The 23,511-nt window shown below is 41.9% G+C and overlaps 1 protein-coding gene across 1 annotated transcript; it reads right to left on the bottom strand.

The window, feature by feature from the left end:
* Positions 1–372: 372 nt before the first annotated feature.
* On the bottom strand, positions 373–23,289 carry nop14 (NOP14 nucleolar protein homolog (yeast)). Its single transcript, XM_056290856.1, has 18 exons — positions 22,977–23,289; positions 18,374–18,508; positions 17,863–18,007; positions 16,230–16,375; positions 15,731–15,868; positions 15,214–15,336; positions 14,850–14,981; positions 13,958–14,321; positions 12,928–13,058; positions 9,799–9,884; positions 9,533–9,668; positions 7,666–7,767; positions 7,024–7,177; positions 2,940–3,099; positions 1,698–1,845; positions 1,413–1,531; positions 1,077–1,232; positions 373–902 (listed from the first exon to the last, which is right to left on the bottom strand). Exons 1-18 carry the CDS (start codon positions 23,157–23,159, stop codon positions 812–814), a joined length of 2,649 nt encoding a protein of 882 aa, XP_056146831.1. The 5' UTR covers positions 23,160–23,289; the 3' UTR covers positions 373–811.
* Positions 23,290–23,511: the final 222 nt, after the last annotated feature.

The following is a 23,511-nucleotide window of genomic DNA, read 5'->3' as shown; positions in this document are numbered from 1 at the left end:
TCTTCCGAGCCATCACGGTCCCCCCTCTGCCGACCCGGGGAGGGCTGCAGACTACCACGTGCTGGTCATTGGCCCTGCTAGACACAGACACATATTTGATCAAGTAACACTAACAATCGACAACTTTGTGACTTCACAAGGTGTGGCAGCCAAAAATTTTGGTGTTACATTTGATCCCAGCCTTTACTTCGATAAGCACATTAAAGAAATAACCAAGACTGCATTTTTAATTTACATAACATAGCTAAAATTCAGTCTTTCCTGTCCCCGGGTGCAACGGTTTCCTCCTACCATAAAAAAAAAACATGTATGTTAGGGTTAATACTCCTGCCTGTGCCCCTAACCAAGGCAATAGGAATAAGGACTGGAGTTGGTCCCCCGGCACAGCACCACAGCTGCCCAATGCGCCTATACCATAGAATGGGTTGAATGCAGAAAACAAACTTCATTGTAACCTACAATGACAAAGTAAAGTGGCTTTCATTTTATTTTCATAATCAATGTTATTCACTTACCTGCCAATGGTTTTAATGTTTTGGCTGATCGGTGTATTACTAAGTTATGTTCATTCCACTTGGCTACAATAGAAGCATTTGCTATTGAACAGTACAAAACTTGTTTTGTGTGGAAATTACATTTTATTCCAATATTTAAGAGGAAAAAAAATCATCAAATCGTCATGGCAGTTCCCAGTTTGAACCTTACATAGGTTACTGCAAGTCTTATCTGTGGTAGAGTGGGAGATGACGCCTTGACAGATAAATGACAGAGAGAAGCAAAATTTTTTTAAAAAGAATATGAATTTGGTGTTTCACTTCTTCCTCTTTAGGGCCTTCCACTCTCCCTCTTGGGTAGCCAGGCTGCCAAACAGCTCCTTGACTTTCCTCTTCCTCTCTGCATCCCTGATTAACAAAGACAAAAGTAAAAATACATTATAGTGCTATGCAGACAAAAGCGTCCAACAAAGACTAAGCAGATGGGATACCACTAATTTCTCCTTATTGATAGCACCTCATTTTTAAAATCAAGTATCTCTTTTGCTCCCCTCAATGTTTGTCATCGGGTGTTATGCAAACCTGTTCATGATCTCATTGAGCTTCTCATTGGCAAGGAAGCGCGAGTCCTTCCTGATCTCTCTCAGAGCACCCTTGAATTCTTTCTTGTACTTGTGCGTCAGCCGCTCCTTCTCCCTTTCTGCTTTGGTACAGCCACGCTTCTTTCCGTAATCCAACCTGAGACACATACAAGACGTGGGCAGAGGTATGTAAGATTGACTTACTTTCTCAGCAAATATCTTGACATCATGAGTTCCACAAATTATATAAAAAGACTTCATAACAAGGCAGTTCAGTGACATGAGGTCAACCCATAAGAGTTGTTTTTTTTTTTAAATTAATTGTAGAGTCACTCACACTTCAACAATCTTAGGTGTGAACAGTTTCAGTGGAATAGGCTTCTTCTTTTCAAAAACCAAAGGACTGTGGGTCACAGAGGTACCACTGATGGCTGCCAATATTTCACTGTGAAGCTCCTTGAACAAACAATAAACAATAAATGACCATGATTAGGGACATGCATAGAAGTGTCAATATACAGCAATCATGTGGCTGTAAATAAGTGTGGGAGTGTGATGCTTAAGTTGCCTTGTAGACCCTCCATTTGCTACCATCACACTGGACTGACATTTTGGCACCAACCTGTAAAAGCTCTGGGTATGTTTGGATAGGAAGATGTTTTGAAAGCAGGATCCTAATTGGCTGGAAGATGTGTGTGAAGGAAGTGAGGTCTTTGTAGAGCACACAGCAACGTTTCACCAGGTCCAGGCAGGTTGAGATACAAGTTAACCTGTGAACAGGTACAAAAAACATAGAATTTAAAATACATCATTTACTTTCAATATCTGGGTTATGTGGCAAAGAACATAACATATATGCTATGTTCTTTGCTGTGTAGCTCTATTGACAGCTGATGATTGCTTATGGAATGAAACAGGCTTGTACTGTCTCATAAAGAATTTACTTGAATCATCACTGGATTATTTTTCACCTTATACGTTGAGCACTTTTCCTACCGCTGAGTGTTTCTTTTAATGAAGTTATATATATATATAAAATATTTTTTATATATATTTTCCATCCATCCATCATCCAAACTGCTTATCCTTACTCAGGATCGCAGGGATGCTGGAGCCTATCCCAGCAGTCATTGGGCAGCAGGCAGGGAGACACCCTGGATGGGCCGCCAGGCTATTTTATTATACAAAATTTACCCTCGGGGATTAATAAAGTATTTCTGACTCTGATTACTCAAAAACTGGCACAAACCTTATTTGCTAAAGACTGTTTGAAGAGAGCTTTGTAATTCTTGGCTGCTCAAGCCTTTCTGTGCACCCACACACCAGCTGCTGGGTGAAATCATAACAGCCACTCATCATCGTCCCAATTGATTATCAACACCACATCGTACAGTTTACACAGAAAAACACAGTATAGCTAAGATTAGTAGTCAATTTCCCATACACGGTTAGCCAAAATAGATATCCTGCAACATGTACCTAGCATTTCAATGACACAGCGTGACTCAGCAGCTCTCTTAATATATAAAGTCGGTACTCACAGACTTCACCAACCATTCCTCTCAAACAAGGTCGTTCAGAAAGGACAGATATTCAAAAGCTTTGTTGGCTACCGTTGCACAAATATGTGTATCTCCCTTTTCTCACAATGTATCTTAAAAAAAAAAGAAAAAGGCCATTTCTTTATTCTTTCACTTAGCACTTTCACCTCTTCAAGTGAGACTGAAACCATCATAATCCACCTTATTCCCGCCTGGCTGTTTAGTGTTTGGTTGTCTAAGCCAGGTTCTTGCTGAGCTGCACGCATTACCCCCCATTCCCCTGCTCCTTCCTTTCATCCAACCACCATGCCTCCCAATCCTACCTGTAATGATCTCTTTCCAGATCGTTTCTGATCTCCAGGTGCTGTGTAGCTGACAGTGGCAGGGCGTGTTTGGTCCAACTCTGGCAGCAGCTTGGGTCTGACACCACCAGCAAGTCACTGTACTTCCCTGATGGCCTGAAGGATGGCACTACAGCGTAATCTGCAATGCAACGCCAGAGCAAGTCAATTCCATTTTACAAGATGCATTTCTACCTCTCGCAGCAATGTTTTAGATTAGTAAAAACTATCTGCAAAGCACCTCAAACTATATACAAGGCTAGCGAGCGTGGAAGGGATTAATCCATCTGTACAACAGAAGGGGTGAGAGAGTGTGGTGGCACTGGCCTTGATAATAGACTTTTGGTGGCGATAGATCTTGTACACACATACACACTAAAAAAAAAAAAAAACGTACATGCAAATGCACACACACACACGCACGCACGCATGCACACACACACACACACACACACACACACACACACACACACACACACACACACACACACAAACAAAGTCTAGTGGTATGCAATGTGAAAAATAAGGTTAGGCTTTTGGAAGATCTCATCCATCTAAATGGTTGGCTGATCCAGCCTTCAACCGTTATTATAACTATAATTGATTACAGGATTGAAGCACGCTGCAGGGCGTCCAATAAGAGACAGAGAGATGAAGCTGAAGTTCAGAACTTTATAGTCGAGCTTCTTCACCACATACAGTACTTCCACACACACCCACTAGCTCAGTAGTGGCTAACCATGTGCCATGGAGAGCCATGTGAATGCAGATTTTCATTCCAGCCAGACTCCACACCAGGTGATTTCACTGATACATTCTTCCTCTTTGGTTGAAGGGTTGCTAATCAGTGAAATCACCTGGTGTGGAGTCCAGCTGGAATGAAAACCAGCATACACATGGCTCTCCATGGCACATGGTTAGCCACCCCTGCACTAGTATGTCTGTGAATGTTCTCATTCATCCAGGTCATGGTTATCCAAAGGAGTTGAATCAAGTGCAACTGGACTTGATATCCTCTAGGAGTCGTTGTCAGAGCTATTGGAGCCATGCATATCAATAGCTCTGACAACGACTCCTAGAGGATAAATTCTGAGTCTCATCACCAGCCAGTCAGACTAGCTTGGTCTAGTCAGAAAGGCACAAACTGAGGAAGCCTCTTGGATGAGAGACGAAACGTCTTCACAGATATATACCAAGTCCAGTTGCACTTCCCAGCACAAGTAGTTTCCAAAGTGCAATAATGTGGTTCTGAAATAAAATAATAAACTATAATAATAAAACAAAACTATAACAATAATAAATAAAATAAAAAAATAAACACAGAAATGCATAAATATACCTATGAATATGCACATAATCACAGATTCATCCACATTTGCATATCTAAATTAAGGCACCGTTAACACAAAAGCGAGAACATACAAAATAGGGAATCTTCCTGGTATCAAATATCAACTGTGCATGTGCGGATGTATTGCAGTAGAAAAGTCTAGAAGCTACCACACAATATTAATAAACAGTGTAACATGCTAAAGTAACTTCACAGGAACTAGGCAGCGTTAGTAAACAAACATTTTAGAACATAAACACAGCCGTGCTTATGTTCTATTAACGATATGTAATCATAACTACAGGTCCCATTTACACATAACATTTGCAGTCAAACTGGTATGTATACAATTAACATTACAGGTTTCAATAAAGCCAGCATCAACGGCAAGCTAGTGTGGTTATCACTAATAACAACGAATCCCGTATTTCACACAACATACAGCTAAAGTCACATTGCGCACAAATGACGAGAATTGAAAACTCGAGATTTTTGCACACACAACACTTTGGGATATTTCCTGCACCCGAACAAATAATGTCTCCTGTTTTCCTATGGTCAGGATGAAAAGTTACAGAAGTAGGTGTGTACCAACTGCTAAGTGTACAGTAACATGAGTGGACAACCACAATAGTTGACTGACAGCTGTGATAAGTAATAGGAAACTGATTAACGTAAATTAAAGATAGAAAGAAGAAAGTTGGCCTTTTTTAACAGCCCCCCCCCCAGATTTCTTATGGAAATCAGCACAACACTACAAAGGTCCTCTAATCAGGGGCCTCAACTCTTAAAGGGGGGGGTTCTAATCAGACAGTGCAGGAAGGCGAATGATCCAGGCCCCCAGACGCACCTACGTCCGATCTCCATCCTGCACCTCCACATTCCTGACTCTTTCATCTGATCCAGGGAAGTCGTGAGAGAACCGTCCCATGGGCCAGAGTGCTCTGGGTAACTGTGGGTCCACGATCATGACTGTGGTCCCAATCTGGAGATCTAGTAACTTCTATTTGCTATTTCTGACATGCTTGGAGACGAGGCAGGTAGTATTTCAGAAAGTGTTGCCAGAAATGGTCCGCCAGCAACTGGCTGTGTCTCCATCTATGCCAACTCAATAAGTCTGACTTAGGGCAGACGACCTGCGGGAGTGACGCATCTGGCTGGCCCATCAGAAGAGTATTTGAGATTACTGCGTCTGGGTCAGCGACATCTGAGGGAGGTGTAACCCAGAGGTTTGGAGTTCAGGATTTCCCAAATCTTGATAAGTACCGTCCTCAGGACCTCTTCCATCACTGATTGAGCACCCAGGGTTGCCCACAGAGCTTGTTTGAGGGAGCGGCTCTCTTTCCCAACAACCACTAAAATGTGGTGCACTTGTGGGGTTAGAGTAAACTGGATTTGCCGGCCACATCTGGATGGAGAGCTGTGAAGGCTTCCTTCAGCTCTCCTTCTCCTCCCACAAAGTTTGTCCACCAATCGGACAACAGCTCAAATGGATTTCCTCACCACACCACAAACTGTCTCAGTGCCATCAGGTAGGACTCGGCATCCATGCTGTAGAAGAGATCACTGTGAATGGCAAGCATTGTCATACATTTAAAGAGAATACCCCATCTCTTTTCTTTCCAACAGCCAATTTTAACCTCATAGGGGCCGAAACAGCCTACTCCAGTGGAGTACAATGCAGGCTTGTGGAGGCACAGTCTAGCAGGGGGCAGGTCAGCCATCTTGAGAATCTGAGGGGTTCCATGCAGTTTCCAACAGTCGATGCATTCCCGCTGGTGATGTCGGATAGCCTCGCTGCCATGGATAATCCAATACTTTCCACGGGTTTCAGCGAATACTCACTCTGGGCCTGGGTGGAGTAATCTCTCGTCCAACACTTTGATGATCAACTTAGTGATCCAGCGCTGGGTTTCAAGCATGAAAGGGTGCATAGGGTCCTGATCCAACAGAGTATTGTGCCACAGGTGACCTCCCACTCGGATCAACTGGGTGGTATCATCAAATTCTGGAGCAAGAGTAACCAGGCAGCTGGTACGGGGGACAGTTTTCCCTGCTCTCAGGAGTGCCACATCAGTGGCAAAACAGTCCTGCTTTGCTTGCTGGAGGAGGGATATCGCTGCCTCCCTGAAGTCACTGGCTGAGGGGCTTTCCTAAGCCGCCCCATGACTGGAGAGCGCAGTGACCTCCAGAAATTTGCTAAAAGTGGTGAACTGACTAGCTTCTGGTGGGTCTGAGATTAGCGCCATAGCGTAGGTTTTCTGAGAGCTCATCTCCTTCAGTTAGTGAAGTGACCGGGCTTCTTAGGCCACTGCTCAGGAGTCACTCGCAAGAAGGATGGGCCCTGGTACCAGCGACTCTCTATGCCTAGATCGGCAAAATCTTTCCCACGTGTGACATCATCAGTGGGATTGCTTGTGGTATCCACGTAGCATCACTCATCATGGTCTCTGCCACCCTAGTGTCGACCAACACCTTAAAGCAACACGAGTCTGATTGGAGCCATGAGAGGACCAGAAGGTGACAGTGGCAAACAAGCAATTTACAAACGGAAAATAAAAGAATGACAGAACAGATAACATTAAATACACAAAAATTATTTACAGATTTTGACAGTGACAAAAGAGGTGCCACATCTAATCAAATAGATGCCCATCCCAATCTGGGAAGTCTCGGATCCTGCCCTGAATGGTTCCATGCGAATGTTTTTGCATTAAATGATATGTCTGTATTTACCTATAGAGGTCTTGTCTGCCACTGCCAGGTGAAGCGTCCCGGCGAGGAAGTTAATAAGCTCTGGTAGGAAGCGCTTTGAGAGGGAGACATACTCCAGTGCCATGCAACACAGAACCAAGCCTGATACCATGTCCTGCAGTGATGTCACCGCACACTGAGTGAACAGTGAAAACATACGCGCACACAAACACACACACAAACACACATATGACATAGAAAGTTATGATACATCTTTACAAATTGAAATGACACCTCAAATTCATTCATTGCAGTCAAATTTGAGCCTAAGTAAGACAGACTCACAGTCCATTACAGTAAAAACTAGAAAAGAAAAACAAAACAGACAAAACTAGAAAACACATCATTCAATTTTTTTAACTGGTATGACATTTATGATTTGCTTTGATTGTTTTAAAGAAAACAAGAATGTGAGAATGAAATGAGCCAAAAGCAGTTTTATAAACATCCATCAAACCACGGGAAGATTGTTACGTACGCCTCTCCTCATCCACAGACAATGGATAAACATGGAAAGATGACTGATGAAGGGGTAACTGACTAAATTCAACCAGAATGGGGGGGGGGGCACCATAAAAACAGTGTTGAGGAGTATTTATTGATTATAAAAAGGGCTGTGTTTACCTTGGTGAGAGCCTGTGTGATGTAGAGGAGGGCAGGAGTGGTGACGGGGTGTCTGAAATCTGATGTTGGGAACAGTAGGGCTGTCACCTTTAGATAGATCATCTTAAAACACACACACACACACACACACACACATATCTGTCAATAGACGAGACAGACTTGTGCAAACTGAGAAACAATAGGTCAGTTACACAGCTATGGATTAAGGCAAATTCTTAAGTAAAGGAAACCGAGACTATAATCAACCTACGTCTCTGACATCTGACATCCACCCGATAACCATAGACCAAGTAGCACAACTGACTTGTAAAATCTCTGCTGCTAAAAAAGGCCTCCAATTCATATCTTCAATGAACATTCATTACATACATTGATCACTTAAGACATCTAGAAGAGGGATAGGTGTTATATCATGTTTTAGGGGTGAGACAAAATATTGATAAAGGAATATATATTACTTCCTCTTGCGATACCTTATCAATACACTGGTGCCAAGTATTGATATTTCTTATTAAATTATGCAGGTGCATGTGAATATGTTTTTTGAAATAATCTCATAAAAGGTGTGCCACTGTTCCTTTTCTTACAGGAGGATGCAGACTTGGAAAGAGAGAATAATTCCCAAGAAAGCACCACTGACAAAGAAGGAAACACTGAGCAGAATGCTGCTGAACGGCTTGACACCAGTGACAATGGGAACGATCCCTCCACTGCACACACACACACCGAAGAAGAAGAAGAAAACTGCACTTGCTGACCTCCTCGGGCAGACTCAAGAGCACCAGAGCTCCCTTGTTGCCGGCTACTTCCGTGGCTGAAAAGAAGATCAGAAAATACCAAGATGCTCTACCTCTACCACTGACAGATGACCCATTGGATTGGTGGAAATCTCAGGCACAAGGGTACCCACTCCTTGCCAAGCTGGCACAAAGGTATGTGTGTGTTCTGGGGACTAATGTAGACGCAGAAAGAAGCTTTTCAACTGCTAGGGATATAATCACCATGTAATCACCGCTCAGATGAGTACACTCACCTCTGAGCATGCTCATCAGGTGCTGTTCCTGAACAAGAACATGCATATTTGATGACGAATTGAAATGTGCCCAGGTTTGCAAAAAACCAGCTGGTATTGGTAAGCACTGAAGTGTGCCCAGGTTTGCATAAAACCAGCTGGTATTGGTAAGCACTGAAGTGTGCCCAGGTTTACATAAAACAAGTTAATTATGCTTGATAAGCACTGAAATGTGTATGTGTTTATTATCTTTTGAGAGAGAAATTTATATTTTTTGCATTAATGTATTTGTTTTTTTTCTGTAAATTTAATTTACACAGATTGAAAATATTTTAGTGAGGCACAGTTGCATCCTTCCTTTAAACAATTTAACTCCAGAACGGTTTTGCTTTCTGGCAGTTAGGCCTTTTACCAGTTTATGGCTATTTTACATTGGAATGATGGCACACGTGGAAATGGACAAGTTGCAGTCAGTGTGTGTGTGTGTGTGTGTGTGTGTGTGTGTGTGTGTGTGTGTGTGTGTGTGTGTGTGTGTGTGTGTATTAAAGAGGCACAAAGCTAAGACTCTATGCATTTTATTGTGCATTGTGTCATTTCAGTTGTCACGTTCTGTGAAACTGATACCACAATGCAGTGAATAAATACATACTTCCTGCTTTTTGCCTTTTTAGGGGTATCTGTTATTTTTCAGTTGCACAGATACTGTGATGTATCGTAGATGACTGCCTTGTAATGTATCGAGTATGGCAGAACCGCGATGCTACCATTATCGTGGGCAACGTATCATGGTAGTATCATATCGTGAGTTACTCTGTGATTCCCATCCCTACTACAGAAAGCTGGCTAAGTGTGTACCATGTCTAAAGGTGGAAAGGCAGCACGCCCTTTGACCTCCAGCACCTCCTCCATGCTATGAGCGCTGTCTCTTAGGATTGTCTGCATCGCCTTGCAGGACGCTTCAGGAAACATCTGACACAGTGCATACAACTGACTAGGGGAAGAAACGATAGAGAGAAAATAAGCTTTGACAATGACAGGTCATACTTTGTTGATTAAATACTTGATATATCAACAAAATGAAAGTGTTTAATTTGTGAGAGATGATTCGATTTCAAACTCACGGTACAAGCTTATCAATGGTGGTGAGTTCAGGCGGCTTTCTGGTGGTCAACTCTCCTACATACTCCAACAGGAAGCCAAACAGTTTCTGAAAATGAAACAAAAATTAACAATTTCATAAAATATTGACAACCTTTCTCCCATGTTCATCATACTCTGAATACCCTTAGAAGGGGGTTAACTAACAGTGAATGTGTAACAGATGTGCAAAAGTACTTATGTTTCGTACTTGTGTTTTGGTATTTTTCTAAACCTTGTGTACTTTTGCTAACCATTTAACCATTTACGTCACATCTCTAGTGATAATCTTTAAAAAAAAAAATGCTTTGTTTTCAATTTGAGCAGATCAGTTCTCCTTTTCGTTGCCATTGCTAAATTACTATAAATTGAAATGCTAAGTAATTTGGGCTAGAGCCCAATTATTGCAGAGGACTCAGATGGAAGGGTAAAAAAGGATTTGAAAAAATACCTAGGTTAAATATAATGATAATAATAATAAAAATAACACTGGACAATGAAGATTTTGCTTCGTGAACACTTTTGGGTGTATTTTATGGATTTTGGGCTGCTGATCATGAAAATCACTTTAAAATGTTCCTACCACATACAGTTTTGTAGCTATAACCTATTTATGTGATTTCCCCCCATATTTTAAGTCTACTAGTATACTGCCCACAAAGCAAGCTGTTTTGGTCAGTCGAAGTGTGCCTGGGCATGCACTCAGTGTAGGTGCTATGCAAACTTTGTGTTAGGTGTGCCTGGGCATGCTTAGTCAGGTTAGATGCTGCAGACAGGCTATAAAAGCTGCTCACATTCACAGATGCATGTTGATGCACCTGTTCTTCAGGCAGTAGCATAGTGAGTTTACTTAACAACAGGATTTATTGTCTTCAGGAAAATTTAATACAGCAGAAATGTCTCGTCAATTTTGCAACAGCTGGAATACATTCTGTTACATCTGGGGCGAGCATACACTTAAAGCTCAAAGATGCACCATAACTGCATTTATTAAGAAAGCCTATGAGCTCGACTTCGGATGTAAAATTGGTGACCAAGAGAAATCCTGAGCTCCTCACATTTGTTGTGTAACATGTACAGTCAACCTGAGAGCTTGGCTCAGAGGGACTTGGAAGTCAATGCTATTTGCAGTCCCAATGATATGGCGAGACAAGAACAGAAGGATCACGTGACGCACTGTTACTTCTATCTGACCAATGTATGTGACTTCTCTACTAAAAATAAGAAATCTATTGAATACCCCAACCTGCCTTCAGGCATGAGACCAGTGCCACTTGATGACAGTTTGCCAGTACCGAAGCCACCTGAGACATGGAGCCTAGATGAGGCTGATGAAAATGCCACAATACATGAACCAGATGTGGAAAACGACACTAATCCAGATGTTGAACACTTTATGCCTGGTTATCCTCATCTGATAACAAAGCAGAATTAAATGACCTGGCCAGGGACTTAGATTTGTCTAAAGCTAAAGCAGAACTTTAAGATTAATGGTTTAAGATTGCAAGGATGGGGTTTGCTGACACCAGGTACAAAAATTTCTATCTTTCGGAACCGTCAAGAACATCTGACAAACTTCTTTATGCAGGTTCACAACCTGTTTCTGCCCGGACATTGATGGATTGTTCATGGCTTTGGGTTGTGTGCATGGCATCTTTTTAGACTCGTCAAAGTTAAGCCTGAAGCTGTCTTGTTACACAATGGCAATGTCCACCCTTCAGTAGCCATTGGCTAGGCAGTACACATGAAATACACCTACAATAACACGGAACTGCTGTTGAAACACATACAGTGCAACAATCACGACTGGAATATTTGTGGTGATCTAAAAGTATTGGCACTGCTACTAGGAATGCAGCTCGGATATACAAAGTACTGTTGTTTCCTTTGTGAATGGGATAGCTGAGCTAAAAAGTCATATTACATTAAAAAGAACTGGCTGCTCCATAAGCATTACATTCCAGGGCAGAAAAGTGTGGCTCATAAATCACTTGTTTACCCTACAACGATATTTCTGCACCCTGTTCATATAAAACTCAGATTGATGAAAAATGTTGTGAAAGCAATGAACAAAAAAGGTGATGGATTTTGCTATTTGAGACAGATGTTTCGAAGAATAACTGAAGCCACGATTCAGGTAGTCATTTTTGTTGGTCTACAAATCAGACAGGTCATCAATGACAGGGAGTTAGAAGATCTGCTAGTGGGGCCAGAGAAAATAGTATGGAAGGCATTTAAGGATCTTGTCGAGAATTTTCTTGCCAACTACAGAGCACCAAACTACATTGAGCTGCTTGACAACATGCTTAAAGCATACAAAACCATGATGTGCAACATGTCATTGAAATTTAATTTTCTGCATTCACACTTGGACTTCTTCCCTGCTGATCTTGGTGCAGTCAGTGACCAACATTGTGAAAGGTTTCACCAGGACATTGCATCCAGGGAAAAGAGGTATCGGGTAAATTGGAATCCATCAGTGCTATTGATTATTACTTTGATAATTATCAAAGTAATAATCAATAGAAAGCTGATCCAGTTCAGATAGGGACAAGAGATTACGATTCAGTCCATTCTGTAGTTTGTCTTGGTCTGAGAGACATATACATCCACCATCAAGTTGCTGCTTCTGAACTCTCTCCTCTTCCAGGGAATAACTATGTGCCTGTTCACTTATACTTGGCTGTAAATTTAATCTCTTATCCAATTTATAGTCCTACCAACTGAGCTATGCATTGGTTACATACGGGTACGTACGCCCACGCACTGATCTGCGAGCTGAATGAGCTCACAAATCAGAACCTTTCCATGTTTCGAAGTTATCTGTGTCACTGCACAGCCATGTTGCTTACTTGTTTGGCCCCAGGCTGTCTCACTGTCCACAGCGCTCTGCCATGATATAGCGTGAAAGCACCCAACATGGCTGTATCCATAAAATCTTCAATGTAGTAGTTAAATTGACATCTCATTCATCTACAAAAATATCCAATATATTTAAATAGCCTATAAAATGTGCATGCTTGGGAGTGTGTGTGTTTAGGAGGAGGTGTGAGGGAGCCTGGAAACAGATATCTGACATGTAGTTTATCCATTTAATCAGGCTCGGTCTGTACCTGGAGTTTGAGCTTGTTGCCCGCAGCCAAACTGGGGTGGTTGCATTTCTGAGTCCTGGCCAGTATCAGTCTTTGGTTGTCAGAGGTATGGCCTTGGAGGAGAGCCTTAAGATCACTGTAGCTTTCTGGGGCTGAGTGAGCAGGGAACACACAGTGGCATCTTATTTCAAGGACAAAAACTTTGCTAAAATGATCAGAGTTTTAGTAATGGTGCTTACATATGCAAAGTCTACTTGTAATAGTCATCTATAATGGAAAAATCAACCTCACAAAATGAGTTGAAGTGGAAATGTTTTCATTTTGACAAATGTTTCAAATGGCAATTATACGAACATAAGTTAGTCAAAGGAAATAATAAAGGAGGGGGAAAATGTGAAACTCATGCCAACGAGATTTTCACTTATAATGCTTCAAAATACTTTTCCCTTTCCTCAGGAACACTATCAAAGAATGAGTGGGATCAATTCAGTGCAAAATCACAATACTGAGCTGTGACAATTTTGATATTGCATCTTTTTCCCTGACTTACAAAGTTGAAGCACAATGAACAGATATTGTGTAGAGATCTGAAGTAATAATTTCTACATCTCTGAATGTTTGAATGTGAATTGTTTGAAGCACACTCATATGTTTTAAGCTTTTTTGACACAGCAGCCTTGATATCAATGTATTTTTAACTTTTTTTTTTTTTTGCATGATAGCAGTTTTCACATTTTACTGTAGATAGAAGGGATGGAGCCTTAAAAAAAACTGTATTGCAAGTCGGCACTAAATTATCATTGTAATATAAAATTGGGAGGTACCTGCTGAATCCCAGCCCTATTAAGTACTGAATTCCTTAACCAAAAAGAATATATGATTGTCATGTCTTAAAAAAAAGCTGTGAAAACACACACACACACACACACACATCAACACCACCACAAACTGCCCCTCCTCGTCAAGCAAGCAAGAGAGCTCTGATTTCCATACTGGGTCTTTGTTTATGTGTGTACATGTATAAGCATGCCTCTCAAATGACAGTAAATACCAGTAAATGTGTATGGTAGCTCTGATTTAGCTGCCTCTTGTCTGGCCTTGATCTCCTCTTTGGACAGCACGTGCTCCGGCATTGTGTCATCTTCTTTTTCTGTCTCTCCTTGATCTTCATCCTCCTCTGCCTCACTTTCTTGTTCAGAGCCTAAGTCCGAGTGACTGTCCTCTCCTTCACTGATGCCACTCTCCTCCTGTCCCTCCTCGTCACCATCTTCCCCATCTTCATCATCATCATCCCCCTCTTCCTCTTCATCTGATTCCTTATCCTGACCACTTACTCCTTCCTCACCATCCTCATCTTCATCCTCATTTTGATCTTCATTTTTCTCCAAGTCTTCCTCAAGATTCCATTTTCCATCCTCCAGATTAAAAATAAACAAAAATCAATTAAATTATGGATCATATACACGAACAAAACAATATTACTCATAACAGGAAAACATTACTAATAAGAGTACTCATTAGTTTTTCCATCAACCACCATGCTAAAAAATAAATTGAATCCATTGATACAAGAACAAAATAGAATACACTACTTGTCATTTGTACATCCATACAATGAAATTCACTCTCTGCATTTAACCCTTGGGCAGCCGCCATGCAGCCCCCGGGGACCAACTCCAGTTTTTTCTTTCTATTGCCTTGGTCAGGCACACAGACAGGAGTATTAACCCTAACATACATGGTTTTTTTTTTTTATGGTGGGAGGAAACCAGAGCACCCAGAGGAAACCCATGCAGACATGGGGAGAACATGCAAACTGCACTCAGAAAGGACCTGGGACGGCCTGGGGTTCGAGCCCAGGACCTTCTTGCTGTGAGGCAACAGTGCTAACCACTGGGCCACCATGCCAAAGCACAATAAAAGCAGCCTGTGTTGCCCCTTACCTGATAAGCCAAAGCCTTCCTGTCCTCCTTGTCAAGGATAAAGCCGTCATTGAGGTCATCAGCAGATAAATGGGTCTGACTCTTCACACTGTCCGCTGCTACATCTCCCATCATCCTCCTCAGACGATCAGCCTGGAGAAAAATTTTGCATGGGAAAAAAAATGTGAAGCTAAAACGCATGACAGAACTTAGTTTTATACAGTTTTAAAACAGATTGGAACAAAACAAATGGGATACTATAAATGATGACAGGATTTACAGCAGTTCTACTTTTCAAAACAAGTAACAAAATGGAGCATTGTTCACAATGATATATCAAAGGTTAACAATTGCAAACAAGACTGAAGCCAAACTGCTTACGCACCTCTAGTTTCTGCAGCCTCTCTCTCTCCTCCCTGGCCAGCTCCTCAGGGGTTTTCATCTTCTCTGAGGGCTGTGCCTTCATCTCGAAGCCCAGCTCCCTCACCCTCATGTCATACTCATCCAACTGAACAGCAAAGAGAGCGAAGGGAAAGAAAACAAAAGCAAAGATATCCGTTTAGCTGTCAGTGACCGCTGAGGCAGAACACCTTGCAAGTTGAACATTGGGAAATAGACCTGTTATTGAAACAGTTAACTACATCTGTAGTATAGAGACTTTCAGAGTTATTTTACAGTGATCTGTTCAAATGTGAGGAGGAATGTTTCAGTTTGTTTGAATTCTTAGCCCTTACACATAATTTACTCACTCCATCTACAGTTATGGCGCTGTAAGAATGAACTCACAGGTCTAAAACTCTTAATGGGAAACCCATCACCAGTGGTAAATCAATCAATCTCAAATTTGAATGGAAAAATCATTAGCAATTTCAGCTAGCGCAAATGATATTCGCTGATAATACCTTGGGCTTGTCCTCCTGCTTTTCTAACTGATCAGCGTTGGGGGTCTTCTTTGTCATCAGAGCCTGAATGCTCTTCCAATCCTGGTCAAGCTTCTCTGTCAGCTCCTGGGTCTCCTCCTTCTGCACCTGACGCTCACGCTGTGGAAGACACGCAACATGAAGATTATTCATGTGAATTCAAACATCTTTTCATACATATGAGAAGGGCATATTAATCTGTCCTTTTCCTGTTTTTGTGCTACATTTCCAATAATCTCACTTCCATAGATGTCGACACTTACCTGCTACTGCAATGATTCAATTTACACATAGGGATCGTTAACACTTCATCTAATCACATCTAAATTTTCCACCCACATTATCAATAACAGATTAATCCCCAGGGAGGAAAATAAGATCATACAACCAGGACTAATAACACACTAAAAGATTAGCCTAGACTCACGACTAGACTAAGAGCTGAACGCTGAGGTCAGTTAATAGCATGTTGACTACTCACTCTCTCCTGTTTAGTCTTATGGATAAGTTCTTCAATGAGCTCCTGCCTGGACTTGGCCCTGTGGCTTCCTCCGCCTTCATCCTGTTCATCTGTCATCTTCTTTCTCAGGAGACCTCCTCCACCAAAGTGGGAGGCAGTCAACTCAGCTATGATAAGGCAAGGCAGGGCAAGTTTATATATATAGCACATTTTATACACAAGGCAGACTCAATGTGCTTCACATAAAAACATACAATAAAAGGGATTTAACTAATCCATAAAAAGACATTTAAATTAAAGAATAAAAGAATGAAATCAAAATGTAATGCAAGGTTTACAACCTTGCAAAAGTCAAAGTGCAAAGTTTGCAGTTTAGCAGAAACCAGTGGTAAACATAAATGTTTTTATCGTGGATTTAAAAGTAGTCAGTGTTGGAGCAAGTCTCAAATCTTCCTATCATTCCTGCCAGATGGCCTCACAGTCTCGGCACAAATATCGTCATGCCTTGCTGGTATCTCTGTATGGATGAAAGAACGCCACCTTCAGCTTAACCTATCTAAGACTGAGTTCCTTGTCATCCCAGCCAGACCATCCTTACAACAACAGTTCAATATCCAGCTCAGATCAACCCAACTCATGTCCACAAAGTCTGCCCAAAACCTGGCTGTCATGACTGATGACCAACTAACCTTTAAGGTTTACGTGGCCTCGACTGCTCGGTGGTGCCGATTTGCCCTGTACAACAACAAGAAAATTAGACCCTATCTGTCTGAGCATGCAGCACAGCTCCTGATCCAGAACATGGCGGCATGTCTGGTCTTCAACCAACCCAAAACAGCACGTCACTCCACTGTTCCTATCCCTCCACTAGCTCCCAGTAGCTGCTCGCATCAAATTCAAAACCTTGATGCTCTCTTACAAAACAGCAACTAAAACGGCTCCCGCCTACCTGAACTCCCTCATTCAGGGCTACACTCAGTCCCGCTCACTACGCTCTGCCAATGAAAGGCGCCTGACACTTTTGCCACAGTGGGGCCCTAAGTCACTAGCTAGACTCTCCTCTTCTGTAGTTCCCCGGTGGTGGAACGAGTTACCAAACTCCATTCGATCCGCTGAGTCCCTCTCCATCTTTAAGAAGAAGCTAAAGACACAGCTCTTTCTCTTAACACCTCCACATCTGATGGTATTAATAAAAACACACACAAAAAAAACAAAAAAAGTCACATCTATGCACCCTATCCATTGCCTTTGTGCACTACCTGTTGACACCTATGTCCTATCGGACTTAAATCTAGTTTTTTTTGGCATATACTTGCGTTGTCGCCTCCTGACTACATCTTTACTTGTGTTATATTATCTCTCAGATGTGCGTCGCCTTGGATAAATGCATCTGCTAAATGAAACTGTAACACTGTAAGAATGGGCTGACAAAAGTATCTTGCAGTTCACCTTTATTGATAGCCTCCATTCAAAAAAAAAAAAAGAATATCCAAATCCCAAAATTGACAATACCTACCCAACGAATGAATATCCTAATACTCGGATATTCGGGTCCAGCCTTACTGATTTAAGGTAAAATATAAATTGAGACTTATTTGAATAAGTGTGTGCAGAAATGTTCTGTAACAATATGTAACAGTCTGGTGGTACTCACCTGACAGAAGGCCTTTCTCATCTGATTCACTGTCACTGTCCGCTGCATCATTAAATTTCTCAATCTCAGCCAGTGATTGGCCGTAGTGAGTTAGCTCCTCCTCCTCCTCATTCAGGTTGAACAAATCCTTCTTGACCTGGGTGCGCTAGAAGAAATGCAAGATAAATGTATGGTGGCCAGAGATGAACAAGGAGCCCTACGGGACCATTTCTTAATCTGAAACTCTCATTTTCTTAGTTACTGAATGTCAGTATAGTCTGCTTAGCTAACTATTTGGAGTGATGATGTTGCTAGCTATTGTACCTACAATAGTAGACTTGCCACTGGATGTCAAGGTAAGATCAAATCTGTCTGAAAGCCAAACTTCTTCCATTCACAGCAAACATACAAGTGAGGACATAACATGTATTTTGAATATTTTTTTTTCTTAAAATGATTTTGAACAGTTCAGGGAGTTACAATATCTTGCATTTGCACACAGCACAAACCAATGCATTATTTCTTAACTGACCTGCCTCTCCAAGGTAAACCTCTGCAGGATTTTATCTTCCGGTGCCATCTTGGTGTCATACTCCCCAAAGCGTCTGTCAATGAATTTGTTGGCCTTATCTTTCTGTTTATATTCCTTCAGGAGGGTGTCCTTTCTCTGTGGAGATAAAACAATTTTGTAGACTGCTGTTCTCCCCTCTCTAATAAATAAACAACACATATGACACAAACATATATGAAAGTATAACTACAGTGATGATGAGTATTGCTTAAATATTGCAGAACTCAAACAGGGGGAGTCCTAAATGTGGGCACAAATAAGCTGTAAATTTTTTTTTTGATTACTTTTATGTTAGCCAGGCAATCTAGATTGTGCCCCCCTTTTCTCCTCAATTGTATCCGGCCAAACACCCCCTCTTCTGAGCTGTCCCAATCTCTGCTCCATCCCCTCTACCAATCTGGGGAGGACTGCAGACTACCACATGCCTCCTCCGATACATGTGGAGTCTCCAGCCGCCTCTTTTCACCTGACAGAGAGGAGTTTTGCCAGGGGGACATAGCACATGGGAGGATCACGCCATTCCGCCCAGTTCCCCCTCCCCCCTGAACAGGCGCCCCAACCGACCAGTGGAGGCGCTAGTGCAGTGAACAGGACACATAGCCACATCCAGCTTCCCACCCGCAGACACGGCCAATTGTGTCTGCAGGGATGCCTGCCCAAGCCGGAGGTAACACGGGGATTCGAACCGGTGATCCTCGTGTTGGTTAGCTATGGAATAGACCGCCATGCCACCCGGACACCCCACTTCTTTCAAATTTGCTGTGTTAAGTGTTTACCTTCTTTAGAAGAGGTGTACAATTACTTTTTGTCATTGATATACTTATAGTTTTTAATAATAATAATAATAATACATTATCTGAACCACTTATCCTGCTCTTAGGGTTGTGGGGATGCTGGTGCCTATTCCAGCAGTCACTGGGCAGCAGGCGGGGAGACACCCTGGACAGGCCGCCAGGCCATCACAGGGCTAATAATAATAATAACAACAATAATAATGATAATATTGAATTAAGTTTATATAGCGCTTTATCTAGACACCCAAGTGCTTCACATTGAAGGGGGAAACTCAGCTCAACCACGACCAATGTGTAGCACCCACCTGCAGTGATGAATGGCAGGCATTTTGCACCAGAACGCTCACCACACATCAGTTTGAGGTGGAGAGGGAGGAATCATTGAGCGAATTACAAGGGGAGATAATTAGGTGGCCAGATGGAGAGAGCCAGGTTGGGAATTTTGCCATAACACCTGGGGACCCCCTACTCTTTGCAATAACTGCCATGGGAACTTTAATGAACACAGTGAGTCAAGACTTCGGTTTAACCTCTCATCCGAAGGACGGTATCTCCTACAACAGTGTCCCTGTCACTGCACTGGGGCATTGGGATTTATTTATTTATTTATTTTTATTAGTACCAGAGGGAAGACTGCCCCCTACTTGCCAATCAACACCACTTCCAGCAGCAACTTTGATTTCCTGGAAGGTGTCCCGTCCAAGTACTAGCCAAGCCCACGCCTATATACTAGCTCCTGTCATTCAGCAGAACCAGGATATAAGTTGGTATGGCTGCTAGCATAAATATACATTTTAATTTAGATTTTCCCACAATTTAACCAAGAGCAAGTCTGTACAGCTGTCACAGACTCACACTGGGTTTCTCTTTTATTACATTATTATATTATTACATTCCTTTCACACTATGTTATTTCTTCACACTCCTTTACACAATTTTCATAGTATTTTACTCCTTTAAATTATTTTACAATTTCATTTAGCAGATGCTTTTATCCAAAGCCACATACATCTGAGAGTTAATACAACACAAGCAAGGATCTAGTCAGGAGGCGACAACGCAAGTACGTGTAAAAAATAAAACTAGGTTCAAGTCCGATAGGGCATAGGTGTCAACAGGCAGTGCAAAGGTGCACAGAACATCTTTTGTACTCATTTATTCCCCTCTCACACTATTCTACTCCTTTGTTCTTTTTACAGCTATTTGCTGCACAGTTTTACTCTTTCATACTCTATAATGCTCCATAAAATGTTATACTCATTTACTTAAGCATACTTTCAACTATAAACTTAAGTCAAAGTTTATAATGTTCAGCACTCCAGCTGTGCATCTCGCTGACCTGAGAAGCAGCTTCAACTGCTGCAGCTTTTGCAGTCTTTATGTTAACTAGGAGCTTCAGAGGCTTATAATGGGGCTTCGTTCTTTTAACATTTCATACTTTTTTCTCCTTTATCATGCCTTATAAATTGTTATACTCATTTACTTCACACTACTCACCACTTTTCTTATATCTATTCCACAATGCCTTATATATTTGCAGACTTGCATATTTGCGCAAACTTTAAGCTGCAAGTGTATGTCAAACTTTATAATATTCTTTTTTTTTTCAGAAACCATCAATGGTGTTGATAAAAGTGCTCAACAAATGTGGAGCGGAATATTAAGATCGACGTAGGGCAAACAAACTTTAATACATAGCTGTGTGGGTTTTTTTCCCCTTGTTGTTAAGTCACCTTGGCAGCTGATGAGTGTGTGACGCACGAAACAGGCTTGTACTACTATGGATTAAAGTTTTTTTGTCCCCTACACACACATATATATATATATATATAAAGCCCAGCCACTGGGGATGCACAAGCCAGTGCATTATCAGTGCCAGTGCCAGTCCCAAGCCTGGATAAATGGGGAGGGTTGTGTTAGGAAGGGCATCCAGCATAAAACATTTGCCAAATCAAATATGCAGATCATAAATCAAATTTCAATACCAGATCGGTCGAGGCTTGGGTTACGAATGACCACCACCAATACTGTTGGCCAGCAGGGTGCTGGTTGAAACTATGCTACTGTTGGGGGAAGGAGAAGGTGAAGGCATGTCAAGAGGCAGCGGAAGAGATGGAAAGGTAGGAGTGTGGAGGTGAGAGTTGGAACTTTGAATGTTGGCACTATGCCTGGTAAAGGGAGAGAGCTGGCTGATATGATGGAGAGAAAGAAGTTAGATAAATTGTTTGTTTAAAAGACCAGGTGGAAGGGGAGGAAGGCCAGAAGCATCGGAGGTGGGTTCAAATTCTTCTACCATGGTGCGGATGGGAGGAGACATTGGGTAGGGGTAATTCTGAAGGAGGAGTATGTCAAGAATGTGTTGGAGGTGAAGACAGTGTTGGACAGAGTGATGAGTATGAAGCTGGAAATCGAAGGTGTGATGATGAATGTTATCAGTGCATATGCCCCGCAAGCTGGATGTGAGATGGAAGAGAAAGAAGAATTATGGAGTGAGTTGGATGAAGTGGTGGAGAGTGTACCCAAGGGGGAGAGAGTGGTGATTGGGACGGACTTCAATGGGCATGTTGGTGAAGGGAACAAGATGATGAGGAGATTATGGGTAGGTATGGTGTCAAGGACAGGAATGTGGAAGGACAGACGGTGGTGGATTTTGCGAAAAGGATGGAAACAGTTGTGGTGAATAAGCATTTCAAGAAGAGGGAGGAACACAGGGTGACGTATAAGAGTTGAAGAAGGTGCACCCAGGTGGACTATACCTTAAGCAGGAGGTGGGATGTGAATGAGATTGAAGAGTGCAAAGTGTTGACAGAGGAGAATGTAGCTAGGCAGCATCGGATGGCGGTCTGTATGATGACTTTGGAGATCAAGAAGAGAAAGAGAGTGAAGGCAAAGCCAAGGATCAAATGGTGGAAGTTCAAGAAGGATGACAACTGTTCAAAGTAACGGGGAGTGCAGAAGAGAGGTGAAGAAGAGACTGCAGGCAGGGTGAAGTGGGTGGAGAAGAGTGTCAGGAGTGATCTGCGACAGAAAGGTGCCAGCCAGAGTTAAAGGGAAGGTTTACAAGATGGTAGTGAGACCAGCTATGTTATATTGTTTGGAGACAGAGGCACTGATGAAAAGACAGGAGGAGGAGCTGGAGATGACTGAGCTGAAGATGCTAAGATTTTCGTTGGGAGTGATGAAGGATAGAATTAGAAATGAGTATATTAGAAGGATGAAATGATCAAACAACCAACAATTGTTTTGCTGTCCCATTATTATTATTATCGTTGGTTATTATGGCACCTTGTAGTGCATCGTCCCTATTTGCCTATTTGCTGTGTTGTATTAACTGTCAGAGGTACGTCGCTTTGGATAAAAGCTTCTGCTAAATGAAATTGTAACATTGAAAGGACAGCTCAGGTTGGACGGTTTGGAGACAAAACGACAGAGGCAAGATTGAGATAGGTAGGACATGTGCGGTGGAGAGATGCTTGGAATATTGTTGGGCTGTCCCGAATACCATTGTTTGGGCTCCGAAGCTTCGGTAGTAATCAACAACAAACATTTGGTCGGGAGAAGTTACATTTAAAACATCTGAAATGCAATGTAAATTTCAAATTTAGCGCATTTTAACATCTGTAATGTTTTAATATTGTTTTCTGTATAATGATAACGTACGTCAAGTAAAGAAGTAATCTGTTCGGGCGCTCTCAGCCCTCAGTTTCTTCAGGAACTGTACTTTCCCGGTGTCTCCATGTTTCTGTAATACCGATTCAAAGAAAACTCACCTTGTTAATGGCTTTCGATCGAGACACACCCGGCAGACCCACGTCATGCTTGGTCTTTCTTCCCAAAACATCAAATTTCTTTCGGTTGATTTTCACTTCGAACGGATTGTTTTTGATCTCGGTGGAGGTCTTGGCTCTGCGAATCTTGTCCGCAAGTTTCTTCTTTCTGGGCGGCTTCCCCATCTTTCTACAAGACAGCTGTGTCGATGAACAACACGGATATATCCACCAAAGAGTCTTGTCAATATAATATTGTTCGTATCTAATCGTTGTTTTTCTCGAATCTACACGTCGTATTGCTGGGAGAATCCGGCGTGTGAGGAGTTTGGGGTCAGAGTTCAAATAAAAGGAAATGAAACGAGCGTTGAGTTGTATGTTTTTTTTCCTACAGCGCCACAAGTGGCCAGACTCAAAAGGGCAATTTTGAATATTGAAAATAAATATTGGAATAGAATGAATGTCGAAAATAAATGTTATACTGCGTAACACACGATCAAATACAACACGAAGAACAAAAGTTGCCAAACTGGTCAAG

Source organism: Lampris incognitus, chromosome 12, assembly GCF_029633865.1.
Source record: "Lampris incognitus isolate fLamInc1 chromosome 12, fLamInc1.hap2, whole genome shotgun sequence".
Taxonomy (NCBI): domain Eukaryota; kingdom Metazoa; phylum Chordata; class Actinopteri; order Lampriformes; family Lampridae; genus Lampris; species Lampris incognitus.
This window is presented reverse-complemented; position numbering and strand designations above follow the sequence as displayed.

Bases quoted from the DNA above. Each gene is read 5' to 3' on its own strand.
- nop14 (XM_056290856.1), bottom strand. From the start codon at position 23,159: ATGGGGAAGCCGCCCAGAAAGAAGAAACTTGCGGACAAGATTCGCAGA. The intron at 13,059-13,957 runs GTATTTACTGTC...CTGCTCACTCAG, and splicing joins GCTACCATACACATTTACTG to CCCCAGAAAGCTACAGTGAT. The intron at 1,846-2,939 runs GTAGGATTGGGA...ACCTGTTCACAG, and splicing joins CTGGAAAGAGATCATTACAG to GTTAACTTGTATCTCAACCT.